The following is an 18,157-nucleotide window of genomic DNA, read 5'->3' on the forward strand; positions in this document are numbered from 1 at the left end:
CCTAAGAATCCCAACCCACTGTAACCAGGAGGAATATGAATACCTTTTTCTGATAATATGCCAATCTCTTCCAAGAAATGGTGTACCTGCCACAGCCTGAGAATATTTTTTTAAAACTTTCTTTAAAAAAAAAACTTTTTTTTTAATTATTTAAAACTTAAAATACTTTTAAAAATAGGATAGGAAACAAGAAAACATAGGTTTGGAAACTTTTTGTATTCAGAAAGATGACTACTGCAGGTGGGGGAGAGAAATAGAACAAAATTTCCCCACCTGCCAGTGCAAGATGATACTCCAAAGTAAACCCAGTGTCAATTTGTGATTTCCATCCACTATATCAGTTCCTCCTATGTTTACCAGCTCTACCTGTAAAAAAAAAAAAAAAAAAAAAAAAAAAAAAATGACCTTAAGTCAGTTATATCAAATCATTTTCCTTAAGTATTCTTCTCTTTTTTAAATAAATGCATTCTTGTTTTGTTTTGTTTTGTTTTAAACACCTGGTAGTTGGTAGTACCTTCTCAATGATTCCATCCATTCCTCCTCATACCCAAGAAATTATAGCAAAAATGCATATTTAAACAAAATAATAAACACATTATACATGGCTTTATTTTTTCATGAACAAAAATACAGTCACTGGACACAGTATATTATGAGACTTATTAAAATAAATGACTATATGAGAAATCATACAAAACAAGCCTAATTTGCTCATAACTAACAGACATAAAATAATGTGCTTTAAAAAACAAACAAATAAAACAAAACATAATAATTACACTTGCAGAGGTACAGCAAATTTTTGGTTTCACAAAACTAATAGATGCTTTCCAACACGTCAGGGCCATGAAGAGTCATAAATGCCTACAAGGCTTGGCTAGCACTATAGTTATTTAAGAATATCAGCGATTCATCACATATGCTATTACATATAAAAGTCAACAACACTGTTTAAGGACAGTGATGGTCTAATAAGATTTCAATTAAGAAATTTTATATTTATTTCCCTTTAGGATCCCCCAAATTGCTTAATAATAATTTTCATTTGAATTTTTTCATGTACATACATATATACATGTACATATGTGCAAATGCTCATAGAGACTTATAAAAAATCTCCTAAGAAGTTGACTAACAAATGTTACTAGTTTAAGTACACTTATTTAATTATTGATAAATTTATTATAAATTTATCTGATATGTAAAAGTATTTTTTTTAATTTTTTATGACTGTCTTTATGTGTTGTATGAGATAGGTTTATCTTACCAAACTAAAAAAGATTTCATAGAATCTCTGAAATACCACATATGCATTTAACACGTAGAACAAATCACTGACAAAGGGAATTTAAAGTTCTATTCCACACTTACATTGTTCTGATGTAAAACCTGTAGAACTCTGTTGACATTATTTAAAGCATGTACCCTTGTGGAACCACGTTCCTTAGGCTAGAAAATAGAAACAGAAACAAAAATTATGGTGTGTTTTCTTTTCACATAAGGAATTTTTTAAAAAAGAATTAAATACAATTTTAGAAAGGCACTTATTATAATAATTGGTTAGAATACATTATGCATGCATGTACTTATACTATAATATTCAATAAATCCTTTGGGAATAAAGTTCCTTCTTAACAAAGATAGACCAGTACATAATGTGCATAGGAGGAAATTTTGGCTTTCTCAGAGCCAAGTACCTGGCAACAGTACTTAAAATGGACATAGGGCCACAACTAGGAATTCTTGTGTTAAGGCAAGCAAGACAACCAACATCCAAAGGATGAAGGATACTCTTAGTTAAAATGGAGGACAGGGGAAATAGAATACTGACCTACTGGAGAGTTAACAAGGACCTTGAGACACTTAACAAGCCCACATCTGAGGAGGCTACTACCAGGGAAGAGAAACTTACCCTAGATTGCCATTTCATATCAAAATAATTAAAATAATTAATTGATATATTATAATATAGTAATTAATAAGTAATTAAAATAAACTTTAAAATCCTAATTACAATAATCCAAAAATGAAATGAAATTTCTCAGGAAGTAGGGGGTTTCCCTTATTGTAAGTAATATAAAGATTAGATGACACCTTTTTAGGAATGCTACATATAGAATTTTTTTTAGAGTGCCTTAGACTAAATGATCTCTAAAGTCTCTTCTTCCAAAATTATATGAAGTAAATGCTAAATGTTATTCTTTCTTTGCTGTTGAAGGAATGTTAAGTCTTTTAAACCTTTTCCCTTCTCTCTCACCATGGTCCGCCTCTTAAACTCAGGAACTCTTTCTAGTTCTAAAAAGGACACTGTGATAAAGATTCATGTAGAAAGGCCTCTGGACAAAAGGGCAGTATTTGTGATCAAGTCTGGCTGACAATATAGCCACAATCTTAGGATTTAAATAGTAAAGAAAGTTTCAAATGGTGAAGTTCACAAAAGGCTACATAGTGCTGCAAAGATTCTGTCTGTGTTGGTGGGTGAGAGAAATCCTTATTTATAAAGAGTTCTTTTTCTGTTCCCCATACCTACAACAAGGAATCAGGAGTCACAAACCATGTGGCCTAGAAGGAGACAAGGCAGAAAGGAAACAGGGTAGACAGTGTTAAGACATAGGACAAAAAAAAATCTACGACATGGAATTCCAACAAAGCATACTATGCTTTATTTCAAACCTTAAAACAAAGTTTCAGACATTCAAATGTGCCTATAGAACATAATCCCTTTTGCCTGTAAGAAGTAGTATCATGTTAATATAAATTAATTGACACAAAGGAATTTTATTAATGTTTTCATAAAATGATGACTTTATAACTCAGAAAAAATATTTTAAATAGTCATAGAATTATGAATACACCTTTTAAATTATATCTAAAATGTGCATACATTTTATGTATACTATATGTATATTTTATGTATCCTATCTTATCTATCCTCTATAATTCTAAACTTTAGCCATTTCCATGTCCTTATTTAAGTCTTAAGGCCTTCCCTAAGTAGTTACCTTACCATGATTGCTTTCATTCTCTATATCCGTGATATTACGTTATTAATACCTTTATAATCATTTATCAGTGGAAAAAGTAAGGTTTTCAAGATGATAGAATGAGTGCTACTCTTATCAAGTAATTTGGGAAAAGATCACTAAATATACTTATGTTTATATCTAAGATAATTTGGCAATTATCTATACACACTGCCCTCATATAGATAATTCTTGAAACAATCCATTGCTTACTTTTTAAAATGCAACTTACCAGTGAAGATCCTGTGAGCCCCTCTAGAAGGTCCAAAAGTTTCCTTCCATCTTTGAGATCTGTAAACATATCTTTGATTGGTGGCTTTCCACTCTATAAAAATAAAATAAAAGCTTACTTAAAATACATCTAGTAAGTAAACTTAATTATATGTATGTATATACATAATATATATATATATATATATTATATATATATATACACATATATATATATAAATATATTGCATGTTTATGAGGATACATACTAAATGTCATGATTCATGAGCACATGTATATTGCATATGTACATGTGTGCTTATATGTGTGTATATTCGTATGTACATATTCACACATGTTCAATTATAGTGTCTACTATTAAAATGATTATTAAAAGTTCTCGTGGTCATATAATCTGTTTTAAGAGCCATAATACCTTAGTTTCACTTAATTCATCTGTGAAAGAAAGGAAAGGAATAGATAGCTCTGTCGATGTAACTCACCAGCTTACTAAAAGGATAAAAATGAAAAAACATATGAATTCACCTTGAAAACTATAATTTCCAAAACTTATGAGAATTAAGGTGACAATACTACTACAATGTTGTAATAGTTATTGCTTTTAGTTACATCATTGTCTTATGATTATTAGTGGAATAGGAATAAATTGAAGCCCACAAGAAATCTTAAAATGACTTACTCAGGTATATAAATTTAAACATTCATCTTTTTTAGAAGAAATGTTAACTGAAGGTAAATAAAACCTCCAAATGAACAGAACTCTAAATTATGAAAGTTGCGACTACATTCCAATGAAAACTTAGAAGAAATAATTTTTTTAAATTATCCTGAAATATTAAAACAAGAGAAAGTAGAAATAGATAAAAATCCATCAATCACCACCTGAAAGAGATCTTGCAAGGGTCACACAGCTAGGAAGTGTTAAGTGTCTGAGACAGATTTGAACTCGGGTCCTCCTGAATTCAGGGCTGGAGCTCTATCCACTGTGCCACCTAGTTGGCCCTATCTGGTTTTTCATAAAACATGGTGCATCTAAAATTAATATTCATTAAAGGATTTAGTGAAGGCATTCTGATGCTCCCCACAATGGTTCTCAGTTCAAGTGCCATAAAGTTACATCATCCCAGGTGTTTCTTCTCTCCTATCTTCCCAATTACTTTATTTAGCCTGTATTTTTGTTTTGACTCAACTATTTTTAGACAGTTTCCTCTAAAGAGAATGAAAACCAAAAGAATAAATTCAAATCAAGATTATCTGAATTCAAAATCAGCTTCATCCTGGAAAAGTCAACCTCTTTGCCTCAATTTTTTCATCTGTAAAATGTTAAATCAACAAGCATTTATAAAAAACTTACTATAGCTATGTGCCAAGCACTGTACAAATGCAAAAAGAAAGTAAATCCCTGACATCACAAGATTTACATTTCAATGGGGAAGACAACATGTAAAAAGATGATAGTTGAAAATAGAGAGTGGAGGGTAGAAGAGAAGAAAAATAAGTTATCCTCTAGAGACATAGTAGAAAAAAAATCCCTAAAATCAAAAATAGACTCTAAAAAGGAATGAATACAAGGCCAGTTTGAGCATTTTCCTTGAAATAAAGGCTCTGAGAGAAAACAGTGAAATGAGAAGAAAGGGCAAAAGAGGCCAGGGGTTCCATACTTCGAGTCAAGGAATTGGGTGAACTTCCTATCAAGAAGGTTTTTGTGGAATGTTAATAACAGTAATATTTATATAGTATTTACTATATGTCAGGAATTATGCTATATCCTACAATTGTTATCTCATTTGATCTTCATAACAACCTTGAAAATTAGCTGCTATTATAATCCCCATTTCCCCTCCCAAGATAAGTCTTGAGACTGAATTTAGTAATAGTTAACATTTATATAGCACTTAGTATGTGCCAAGAACTGTGCTAAGTCCTTCACATTATTATCTCAGAATCCTTACAATAACCCTGGGAGTTATTACAAATGAGGAAACTGAGGCAAACAGCAATTAAGTAGCTTGTTGGCAATCACACAGTAAGTGTCTGAGATGAGATCTGAACATGCGTTTTCCAGATCTGCTTCTCTATGCACTAGACCATTTATTTACTTGCCCCTCAGAAATTCTAAATAAAATGTTTGATAGAAAAAATCTTGACAAAATAGGGGCAATAATAGGTAATGTGTTTCGCAAAGTTCTGTGGAAATACTATTTTTGTTATATTGACTGGGCTTATTGTTAACCTCAGGCAACTTTATAATATAATTCCTTTCAGAGATTCAAGACAGTAGATTGCAGGTCAGCATAACCAAAAGGACTTTCTTCACATGGAGTTGGAAAGTTCCCAAGAGAAATGGAGACCCTTCAAATTTTCTTTGCTCACCTCTCATCTTGCAATACCAAAAAAAAAAAAAAAAAAAAAAAAAAAAAATATCCCAGTACCTAACACAGGTATCACTATATAGTACTCATGTAATACCACTGCCTTCTTAATTAAAAATTTGGGAATGGGAGTTATTTCTCAAAGAGCTTAATAGAACAAATTCCATATGTAGATCAATTTAATACTCCTCACAGCATATGAAAACAAATATATTCTATTTAGTCAAGCACATGTCTCCTGTTTTCAAGTTTAATACATAGGAATTAAATCTTGGAAAAAGTTCAGAAATGTCAGAAGTTGTCTTCTTAAAAAAAAAATACAGACAATGCATTGTGCCAGTTTGAGGCTTGGTTAAGATTTTTTTCTCTTAAAAAATGATATCACGACTTCTTAAAAATATAAAGAACATAGTTTTTCAATTCAATTAATATTTACTAAATCATCCTATATTTTTAGCACTGTGAATAACAACAAAAGAGTTTATCCTCTCTAGTCCTGGCTGAGAGGTTATGAAATAGCCCACTAAAACATAATTTCACAAAGTTATAAGTCATGAATGAAAGCAGAAAGGATAAGGCCCTTTCCCTAGTTTTATTCCATCAAACAAAATAATGTAAGACCTCAATGGGAAAACTACAATTCCATAACGAGTGAGATTATCCAGCTCTCTGCCCTGTTCTCTTATTTCTCAAGTTATATGGCTTTCAATCCAATATGTAACCTGCCCCCAAAATCAATGCCATTTCCTCCTTAAGCTAAGTACTTCTTCTCATACTACTTATCTTTCCATTAAAAAGACTTGCTCCTACATTTTTTTTAAGGAATCTTGAATGAAGGTAAGGGAGTAGGGGGATTTTCTGTGAGTCATTGAGAAACAAATCATTAATTTTTTAAGTATGGAGGAAATGGAGTTCTTTGCCCTTTGAATACCACAAAAATTTAAAACTAAAAACTAAAATGATGAGGGCCCAATTGTTTGTCTAAGAGAACATTTCCTAATCTCCAGAGCCAATTAAGTAATTTTCCAAATGAACTATTTTGTTCCATCAAGTAATTTACTCTAAAGTTTTAAGTTAAACTCCTTTGGAAGTTGCAAAATCATCTTTATTTTCAGGTAATAAAAACTTAAGTCCTAAGTAAAATGGAATTCAAGTATGTCCACAGGAAAATGGAACCCAAAAATTCTATCAAAAAATAAAAAATTATTAACAGGGATATCTTGAAAGCTGATAGCTGAGAAGAAACTTAACACTCAAAATGCAGACTAGCTTTGTTTTATATTGTTTTTACTGAGTGGTATTTTTAGGAGTCTATAATTTGAGGTGTGCTATATAAAGCTAGTTATAAGTGGTCAAGTTATAACTAGGTTTTACTGCATAAGGGAAATGTAAAAACAAAGCTATTTGTTCATGGGGAGGGGTGAGGTTTCTAGATTTGTAGGCATTCAACATAAACTTTTATATCTGCCTATGATAGAATGGGACTTAGCACCAAAATACCTGAAGAGATATCCTAAAATATTGCTGACAATTAAAAAAGAAATACTAGAGCAACAAGATGGAAGAATCTAGCCCTAGGGGTAAAAGGAAGTTTAACAGGTTATTCAAGATCCTAGTTTTATGCTGTGAAAATTGAACCTGGGCAAGTCACTTAATCTATTTGCCTCAGTTTCCACATCTGTTAAATGAGAATAAAAAGAACACTTACTTCTTAGGATGGCTGTGAGAATCAAATGAGATAATAATTGTAAAGCATTTAGCATAGCTCCTAGCACATTTTGGGTAGTTTTCTTGTCAAAGACAATGGAGTGATTTGCCATTTCCTTCCTCAGTTAATTTTACAGATGAGGAAACTGAGATATATAAGGTTACATGACTTGCCCAGAGTCACACAGCTAGTTAAGTACCTGCAGTGGGATCTGAACTCTGTTTCTGGACCCCAGCATTATATCCACTACACCACCTAGGTGTTCAGGTCTGGTACAGAGTAAGCACTATATAAATGAACGCCATCACCACCACTACCAACCCCATCATCTTTCTTAGTAAGCACAAGTTTATAGACTTACTAATAAACATTCTTTGGAAAGACTACAAAAAGTAATTTGCCATTTTAACAGATGAATTTTTAACTTTCTGGGAACATATAAATCTTATTTTGTATTGTTTTTTTCCTTCTCCAGAATCTCAGTTTTTGATGCTGGGTTAGGATAAGCAAAAATTAGACATGTCTTTTGTGATCTCTAGAGAGATCACTAGAACCCTGTGATTATAAGGAATCAAACTGGAAAATCATTGGTCTAATATATGTGGGATGAAATGAAAAGCTTATGAGGATTTTGGACCTCTGCCATGTTTCCTTGTCTGAATAGCCAGTAGCTTTAAGGCATAAAGGAGTTAATTTGATTGGCATGATCTACTTTTCAGCAGGTGATCCACATTTACTATTTTCTAGTATTTTTCCCATTTCTATGTGGTTATAAATAGAATCCTTTTTGTCCCAGAATTGACGAAACACCTTTGTTGCAGTTATTATCATTCCCATTTTTAATCAATCAGTAATGTGACATTCTTTGCACTTTTCTAAACAGAATCATTGCATTTACTTTATTTTGGGGTCTAGGATGATAGTGTGCTACAGAGGACAGAGCATTAAACTTGGAGCCAGAAGAACTGACTCTTCCACTTAAGATCTATGTGCTCATGGGCAAATGACTCCCATATTCTCTGAGGTCCCTTTCTCTTCTAAGATTCTCTGTTGTGGTTCCTTCCTCAAATGCTTTCAACTTTAAAGATGGCCAAAATTTTCAATTCAGAATGTATTATAACTCATGGTTCCCAGCTGATCTTTATTGCTGATTTTCATTTAAGTTGTGTTCCGCCCTTCAGAAGAAAGGTATTTTTTGTGCTGTACTAGTACCAACTATTTTCTCCTTTTCTACATTAATGTTATTTGGTTTTTCTCTTCCCCTTCCCCTTTTAAATTATTTAAATTATACTTGTCACTACTGAATTTCATATACCCAGTGTCCACTCCCAAATGAAAAGGAATGCAGTGATAATAAGTATACCCTCCCCCCTTATTTACATAGTGTTTTATGGTTTGCAAAGTGCTTTTCTCAGAACTATTCTCTGGCAAAGGTATTAAAAATATTATAATCTGCATTTTATAGTTGAGCAAACTGAGAGACACTGGTCCCTCAAAGTATTAAATGATATTTAAGAAAAGCCTAGAAAGGTAATGAAATGGAACAGGAACTTTAATGAACCCTTCCTGTCTCTATTATAAGGAAAGATGGGTCCCCATTATTACATACAAAGGTAGACAGAACTCAGAAGACTATCTTATTAGCAGGTCTAAAAGCATACTCAACTCCTCCAGTCTTTTCCTGAATTTGCATACATAAACATAAAGCATATGGGAGTTTGTTCTAGAATAGGATGCACTCTAACTCCTCCCAAACTCCCTAGATTCCACACTTACTTCCCTCCCCCTCTTCCTTCCTACATTCAAAAGCCCCCTTCATCCACAGCCTGTTGCTAAAATCATATTTGATTTTACCCATAAGCCTTTTCATGTCAATAAATGGCCTTTATGACTATGATAACTCCCGATATGAATTCTCCACATTCTGAAACTCTCCCACAATCTCTTTATTATCAAATGATTCTGTGGAACTCAGCAGGATTGGGGAGCAAACCAAGAACAAACTGCCACTATCCACGACTTCCCCTGCAAGCCAATCCAGGAATAGTATTACAACTAATACTTTTTTAGAGTGAGAAAGAATCCTTTATTTAGGGATGCTCATGAGAAACAGGTGTGCTCATGGGCAACACATGAAAACATAAGCAGGAGCAAGCTTTCAGGGGTTCTCAAACTAGGAGCCAGATGTGGCCAGCTGAGGATGTTTATGCGTCCCTCCCCTTCCCCCCCCCACCGGGTTATGGCAAATGGGCCCTCCAACAGTCTGAGGGACAGTGAACTGGCCCTCTATTTAAAAAGTTTGAGAACCACTACGTTAGTTTGGTTCCTTACCTCTCCCTTCAAGGTTCACATTGGTCAGATTTATAATCAGACTTAGTTACAATTGGTCAGATTTAAATTTTCTATCATGAAAAATCTCTTAACAGGAAGGCATCTTTTCTTTGCTATTTTGGGCAGTCACTTCCCTAGAGATGAGGATGTGGGTCACAAGGCTTTTAGGTTCCTAATAAAACTCAACTGGATAGATGTAAAGACAGTACATAGAAGTTCCAACAAAGCTTCACCTGATTTGCATCCTGAAACCACAGAAGAAAGGGAATCCATGTCATTTAGGACCACACTTGCCCCCTAGCACAACAGTCAGACTATGTAGAACATATGGATTTAGACTATGGAATACTTATTCAGAAAGCTTGTTTCAAATCTGGGACTTTGAAACATGAAGGGACAGGGGTCACCACAAATTTTCAGATCCTGCAATAATATTCTTGAAGTTTCACACTCTATCTTGTTTGTCACCATAAATAAGAAATGAAGAAACATAGCCTAAGTAAGACATAAAGTAAATGCTTGCATCTAGCTCCAGTTTTACCAGGAGGCTGGCCATTTATAACCAGACACTGATTCGTAGCAATAGTAAAAATAAAATCTTCACACAAAGATACTAGGGGGCAGCTAGATAGTGCAGTCAATACAGCACCAGCCCTGAAGTCAGGAAGTCCTGAGTTCAAATTTGATCTCAGACCCTTAATGCATCCTAGCAGTGTGACCTTGGGAAAGTCACTTAACATTTGCGTCAGTAAAAATCAAACACATACAGATACTACAGCTAAGGGTAGGAAAGAAAACCCCAATAGTTGTGGATTTTTTTTCCATTTTAAGAATGGGGTAAACATTACTGAAAAGTTAATATTTGTGAAACATATGGCTAATGTCATGATAATATATGTTACTTTCCCACTGATTAACTACTTTTCTATATTAAAGACCATGACTGTGGTGATTCAAAAAGATTCAGTTGCTCATTAGACTATAAGCTAGTGGAGGTCAAGGGTTATTTTTGTCTTTCTTCATATTCTTAGTTTTTGGCACAAAGCCTGAAACATATTAAATCCATAATGAATGCTTTGTTGACTTGCTTTTGGCACGGCTAATAGAAATGGAATAGAAATAAACTGAGACCTGTGCTGAATGATTTTATTGGTAAGTACATTTGTGCATGCACAAATACATCCTTACACTCAGAATAGAATAACAAGAGTTAAGAATAATTGTGAATCAAACTGTCCTGGAATTCTGAACAAGAATCCAACAACTTTGTGAATATAGTACCCCCTGGTGTTGGGTAACATTTTCACATAATTAAAATGGCACACTATTATCTGTGACTAAAACAAAAAGAAAATTTCATGTTAATTATCAAGCATTAAGCTGGGAAATAATCAATATATCTCAATTCTTTATTGCTTTCACTAGCATACAAATCTCTTTCCACACTAAATATTATAACCTATGCAAAAATTTTTATACCATGATTGCCTATGATTTTCCATACATCCACCATTAAAATCTCTCCAAGTACTAAAGTCCTTCCTTTGGTCTTTTTTTGCATAGCACTACAGTCACCAGGAAGTCTTCATTCTGATAAAAAGAAAACTCCACTTCCTTTTTGGTCAGAGGTATCATACCAAACTCAAAGAGAAAAAGATCCCAGTTGGTGACATATTGCCTTAGAAAAACACAGGTTAACATTAAGTGTATGTCATTGTATTTTCATTTATTTTGTTAAACATTTCCCAATTAAATTTTAATCTGGCTCAGCCATTCCAGAGATTTACAGGCTTGAGGTTGACACTTGTGTCTTACATGATGTTTTTTACATCACTTACTATTCAAAAGTGATCTTTGTGAAGACTCCACTGCAGCCTACTTATGATTAGGCAAATGTTCAATGATTTGAAGATCACTTGAAATTATAACTCTTCTAAGAGTATGGTGCTCTGTGATTCACAGCTACAGAGCATCACAAAAAATAACATTGTTTTGAAGAAAAAAATAAATTGATGGCAGGAAACACCTTAGAATTATTAAAAGGATGACGCCATTTCCAAAATGTGAACAGATTGTTTTGCAATTCCTATTGATTCTTGTCCAAATTTACTACCTACAACCAGTGTGTTTTCAAGACATATGTAGTAAAGGAGCAACTTGGCTCTTTAACTGCATGTTAAAACCCAAACAACATATAATCTTCATTATTTTTTTTTAACTGCATGGGCCTCCTGATGGAAAAAAAAAAAAAAAAAAAAAAAAAAAAAAAAAGAAAGAAAGAAAGAAAGAAAAGGAAAAGGAAAGGGAAAGGGAAAAGGAAAAGGAGGAGGATGACTTCCCAAACTTTTCTGGGCATGAACAAAATGTCTTTCATAACATATCCATCTCACATTTGAAGTAATGATGAAAAATTGTTATCCTGGATTTGTTACTGATGAGTCATCTTTCAATTCTGATCCCATTTTTCTTTTTGATCCCATTTGGGGTTTTCTTGACAAAGATACTGGAAAGGTTTGCCATTTACTTCGCCAGCTTATTTTACAGATTATGAAACTGAGGCAGAGTTATGTGACTTACCTAGGGTCACGCAGCCAGAAAATATTTGAAGGCAGTTTTGAACTCAGGTTCTCCTGACTTCCAGGTCCTATACTGTATTCACTATATCACCTAGCTGACCTAGCTGCCCAATTATCCCAAATAGAGAAAAGGACATATGCCTATTTTTCAAAGATTATTGAGTGATGTGCTTGCTTTTAAAAATTCTTGGCAATTATAAATCACTCTGAGGCGTAAAGAAATGTTGCACTGAATGGATTATGATTGCTTAAAGCAATTAGTTGTTTAAAGTTAAACATGGACAAGAAATCATTAATAGATCCACTAGAACTCTGGAAGCTCTACACTATAGTATAAACATTAGATTGAGTCAGCCTATAATAAATGAATACATTAACAAGAAAAGACTCTTGAGTACTTTGATTTTTTTCATTCTATAGATGCCCCTATACACCTCAATCACAAACTTTTTTTTCTTTTTTTTTTTTATTTAGAATTTTTTTTCACAGTATATATGCATGAGTAATTTTTTTTATAATATTATCCCTTGTATTCATTTTTCCAAATTATCCCCCCTCCTTCCATTCCCTCCCCCCGATGACAGGCAATCCCATACACTTTACATGTGTTACAATAAAACCTAGATATAATATATGTGTCAATCACAAACTTTTAAAGTTACCATAGGTCTTATTCTTGCAGAGTCCCTTTTTCTCTGCTAATGTTCAATATTTTTTCTTTTTAGTCAGCTTTTAAAACTCTTCCACCAAAAATGCTTCATGTTCCAAACTGGGGGCATATTATTATTCAAAGTGCCAGGATCTGAGACTGTAGACATCATTTAAGCAGCATTAATTGAGTCTCCAGAGGATTAAGGTCATCAAGTATGCTACACTTCAACATATAATATAAAACTACAAAAAACTTGAATAAAAGATATCAGGTGTGTGTGTGTGTGTGTGTGTGTGTGTGTGTGTATTTGTTTGTGTAAGTAAAGAAAATAGGCCAGTCATATAGTAAGAATAGAAGATAATTAGTGAACACCTCAAATGCTAACCTGGTATCCTCATGAAGTCAAAAGAATTAATATCCCAAGAAAGTCCCCAGCACATTTAAAGAAACTTCCAAAGTAAATTTACAGGAGAACATGAAAAAGAATATATATATATATATATATATATATATATATATATATATATACACACACACACATATACACACACACACACACACAAAATAAAAAAGCATGAATTGACAAAGATCATTAAAAGGAATCAACAGGATTCATCCACGGGATTACAGATTGATTTGAGTACTAAGAATCTTAAAAGATAAATGCCTCATTTTCTGTTTGTATCCAAAACATTCAATAACTATTAGTTACCCTTTTTTTAAAAAATCTAGTTCAACTATGTCCAAAGGGCTATGAAACTGTGTATATCCTTTGATCCAGCAGCAATTAGGAGTAAATGACTTGCCCAGGGTCATATAGTATCTTAGGTCATAGGTCTTCCTGACTCCACAACCAGTGCTCTATCCACTGCACTCCTTACAGGCTCCACACATTGTATTCTTAAAATTCTTTTAAGATGATCATACTACAAAATATAGTGTGGGCAATGCAGAACTAAAGCAATTACCTTTCTGTTAAACACATTTAAATCATAGCTCTTATGGTAATAATGGTAATTTATGATAAGACAATGGGAAAACAAACTGCTAAAAATCCAGTAATAACCTGAAAAACACTTACCCAATAATTTTAAACTTTTCTACCTAATATTTTATTAGCACTGCTAATAAAAATTTAATTGCTTTTACTTTTATCTTCCCTTTCTTCAATTAGTCAACAAATATTCTTCAAGTGTTTACTATGTTCCAAAAATACTAAATGTTCAAGGTACAAATAAAAGCATAAACATAGTTCTAGACCTCAAGAAGCATTTATATTTATAAAAAAAATATGCAAAAAATTACATAAACAAGATATTTATTGAGGTATGCCAAAAATGTTTGAGGACAAAGGTATGAGTCTAAGTGACATCACTGAAAGCACTCAGGATCAAATTGTCTCCAGATCAATCAAGGACATTTATTTGGGCATTTGTTTAGGGTAAGGAGTCATGCATCCTGAGGGCCTCCTTCTTAAGGAAGAGGGGTGCCCCAAAAGAGTAATCTGAAAGATTACATAGAGAACAAAGAGTAAGAATGAGCAGGATAGATAATTAAGCAAAGCAGAGAAATTATGCAATCTCAGCTCCATTTGAACAACCTCAGTTAAGATGAACAAGGGGAAAATTCCTGTGATTAGCTATCTCAGACAGGATGTGCATCGGAAAAGTCCTTTGCTTCTAAAGCTAGGGTAGAACGGCCCTGTTCTGGAGAAAAAGAATCAAGATATAGTAACCAGATCTACAAGGTAAAAAGTCCCTGTGTGGAGTCAAGATATGGGGCTGGAGCAAACTAGAAATGCATAGGAAAATATGAAAAAAAAAAAAGTTCCTTTTGTAGAGTCCAGATATTGGGGCTGGTATAGGCTAAGATTCCATATATATATATATATATATATATATATATATATATATATATATATATATATATATATATATATATATATATATATATATATATATATATAGTATAAATGGAAAGTCAACTCAAAGAGAACGCAATAATAGTGAAAGAGACAAGCAAAGATCTTCTAAAATAGGTGGGAGTTGAGCTAAGGCTTGAAAGAAACTAGGGAATCATGAAGGCAGATGTAAGAAAAGGGATGGAGGACAGCCAATCAATAAATATTTATCATATCATGTTGCAAGTACAAAGGAAGAAGTGAAGACCGAATTAGCACATCTAACCTTAGATGGTTACCTTAGATACCTTAGAATCAGCCAGAGTCAGAATAAGTAAAAGTCCTTGGTCTTTATTCTTGGTCTTTAGGGGTAGAAGTGAATTGGATGGGCTCAGGATCTCCACAACCTCCCTTCTCCTGGTGTACCACCAAAGTAGCCCTGGCTTGTCTTACTCCACCCCCTAATCCCTCCTCCAATTCTGTGTATACACCAAAAGGTCAAACTAGCACAGAATAGTGGGAAGGGCCATTTTCCAAGCATAAGCTAATAGAGTATTGTCTAATAGGTAATTAGCCTTAAGTACTCCCTTGTCTGAATCCAGTGTACCTACTCAAAGTTCCAGCCTTTTACGGGCAAAGAAGACAGAGTGTTATATTTAAATAACAACAAGTAAGTCAGTGCTACTGGTCCAAGAAGTATATGAGGAGTAGTAAATTATAACAAGACTGGAAAGGTAAGATGAGCCTGGGTAATAAAAGGTTTTAAATGCCAAAGGGTTTTATATTTGATCCTACAGGTAATATTGAGTCATTGAGTTCATTGAAGAATGCATGACATGAAACCCATGCTTTAGAAAAATCACTCTTGCAAGTGAGTTAGGAAAAATGTGAGGTAGGGAAAGCAGTAATAAGGCTGTTGTTAACTCTTGTTGTAGTTGTACAAATGGAGAGATTTCATGAAGGTAAAAATGAAGATAATTGGCAATGAATAACAAATGCAGGGGGAAAGAAAAATGGCAGAATAAGAACAAGATGAAGATGTAAAGGAGGTTGGAAATCTAGATAACCATAAGGATCATGATAACCTCAAAAGGAATAAGAAAATTAGGAAGAGAATACAGTTTAAAAGAAAAGATAATGAATTCTTTATTTTTTTCCTAACTCTGATGCAATTAAGTGGCAAATGGCAAAATTGTTGGTTAATAAGTAGCAGAATAATCCAGACCTTCATATACTCATTCTGGTCAAATAGAACATAATAGATATCTTAATAAAAATCAATCAACAGGATTTTTTGCGACTTTTTAAAAAATTTTGTAAACAAGAACAGATCCTAAGGACACAAAATAGCAAAGAAAAGATGTCTTCCTGTTAAGAGATTTTTTCATGATAGAAAATTTATAGCATCATTTGGTAATCTATTTACCAAATATTTAGATTTTTCCATATGTAAATCAAACTTTCTCAGTGAAATTTATATGTAGTTTTCATTTTTCTGTGGACCTTAGCTATTTAATATCATATTCACTTATAAGGACTTATATTTACTTATTTTGCAAATAAGAACCTAAGGACAAGATATTGTCAAGGCCCAGACACAAAATATTAAAGCTAATGTTCATTCATTTTCTAAATACTAAGTTTTCTTCCCTATAACAAAGTAATCTATCACAAAGTATCCTCCATTTATTCAAAAAAATCAGGTCTTCCATAAAACTTTTCTTTACTAAATAAAAAGCAATGATTTTCTCTTCTTACATAATTGTAAATATTCCAGCTTTCTCTAGGAAATGCTAAAACTTATATACCAACAAAAACATTTCTTTTAAGATGCCATCATTTCTTTAATTTTCTTTTAATTCAATATTTGTGTCAGTGTCATCCACTTTAAAAATAGAAGATCATAAATGCTATATGTTGTGTTTTTTATTTTTTTAGTTTGCACAAAGGTTTAGGAAAGTACTGTGGGCACATGTTTCTTTAATTATTAGTATCAGAAATTTGATAAATAATTTATCCAATTCCATGGCCTGGCTAATAAGTATGCAAAAACATTTTCTCCTAGAAAAATATAACATAAATAAATATCATTGCCTTAAAGAAGGCAGGGAGATATTTTAGCAGACAAAGAGAGAGTAGGAATTTTTACTTTATCCCTTAAAATATCCAGTGTGCCAGCAAATTTTAACTCACACTTTTCATTTAAAAAAAAACAAAAAGAGCTGATATCTAGCAATGACTACCCTTGCCACAATGTAAATAATATAAGAAAATAATGTAAATAATTATACAAATGGAATAAGTTTTTAGTGACCATCTCAATTGCTACCGTTGCAACAACACAGATTTTAATGAACAAAGGAAACTTAATGGCGTTTTATACACTGTCTTGTCATGTTACTCTACATTATTAAAATTCTCAATTTGACTCTTTAAGTTCTTTATTTCTCCATAAGTTTGTTCTTTCTTCATTCATTCATTTACTTATTTACTTAATACCCCCCTAGTTACATTTAAAACAAAAAAATTTTTTTTTTTCCTTATTTGTTTGTAAAATTTTTTGATTTCATCTTCTTGGGGCAGAGCCAAGATGGCAGAGGTGACACATGTTTATTTCTGATCTTCTCCTACAACCCTCACACTAATTAGCAAATCCAGCCTCTAAATTAGCTCTGGGCCAGCAGAACCCACAAATATTAGGAGTGCAACAAATTACCAAGAAAGGTCAATGGCAATTAGAAACTGGAGGGAGGCAGCCAACACAAGCTGCTGAGCAAAAACGCCAGCGCAAAAAGCCCATACTCCCAAGGTGGTGCAGTCTCCTCATGATGGAAAATGTACAGGGAGGAAACAAACCAGAAGAGGTCCGTTTCAGAAAAAGGACAGGGTAGCCGTCTGCAGGGCCAGAGTCCCATGATGGTGCATGTGGGGGAGATTCTATAGCAGTAGTGTTGGCTACTCTGTCCTGGCTGCAAGCCAGTAGATCAGCTGAGAAGTTGGAAAACATCCAACACAAACACAAAGGGAAATAGTGAACCCAAAACACCAAAATCTCATGGGATCTGGTCACTGACTCAGTGAAGCTGCACCACTTAAGCTGCTGCTTGTAGAGGAGGCATGGAAAACCTTTCCTGCCCTAAAAGCAGACCTTAACTTTTTTTTTTTTTTTTAAATGTAAAGAGAACTCTGACAATACACAGCTTCAATGGTGAAAAAGAAGAATAGATATCAAACCCTGAGGAAATTAAAGGCAGATTGTCTCTAGATGAAGCCCCAAAAGATGATGTAACCTGGTCCCTATCACATAAGGCTCTCATAGAAGAAATTTTAAAGGATTTTAAACAGCTAGAAGAAAAATAGGGAA

General features: G+C 33.3%; 1 protein-coding gene across 1 annotated transcript in view; it reads right to left on the reverse strand.

The window, feature by feature from the left end:
* UTRN (utrophin) overlaps positions 1–18,157 on the reverse strand; it is a 533,723-nt gene that overhangs the window by 442,804 nt on the left and 72,762 nt on the right. Inside the window, 3 exon segments of the mRNA XM_074309622.1 lie at positions 274–366; positions 1,372–1,449; positions 3,256–3,348. Coding sequence (XP_074165723.1) covers positions 274–366; positions 1,372–1,449; positions 3,256–3,348 — 264 coding nt within the window.

This window comes from Sminthopsis crassicaudata, chromosome 4, assembly GCF_048593235.1.
Source record: "Sminthopsis crassicaudata isolate SCR6 chromosome 4, ASM4859323v1, whole genome shotgun sequence".
NCBI classification, from domain to species: domain Eukaryota; kingdom Metazoa; phylum Chordata; class Mammalia; order Dasyuromorphia; family Dasyuridae; genus Sminthopsis; species Sminthopsis crassicaudata.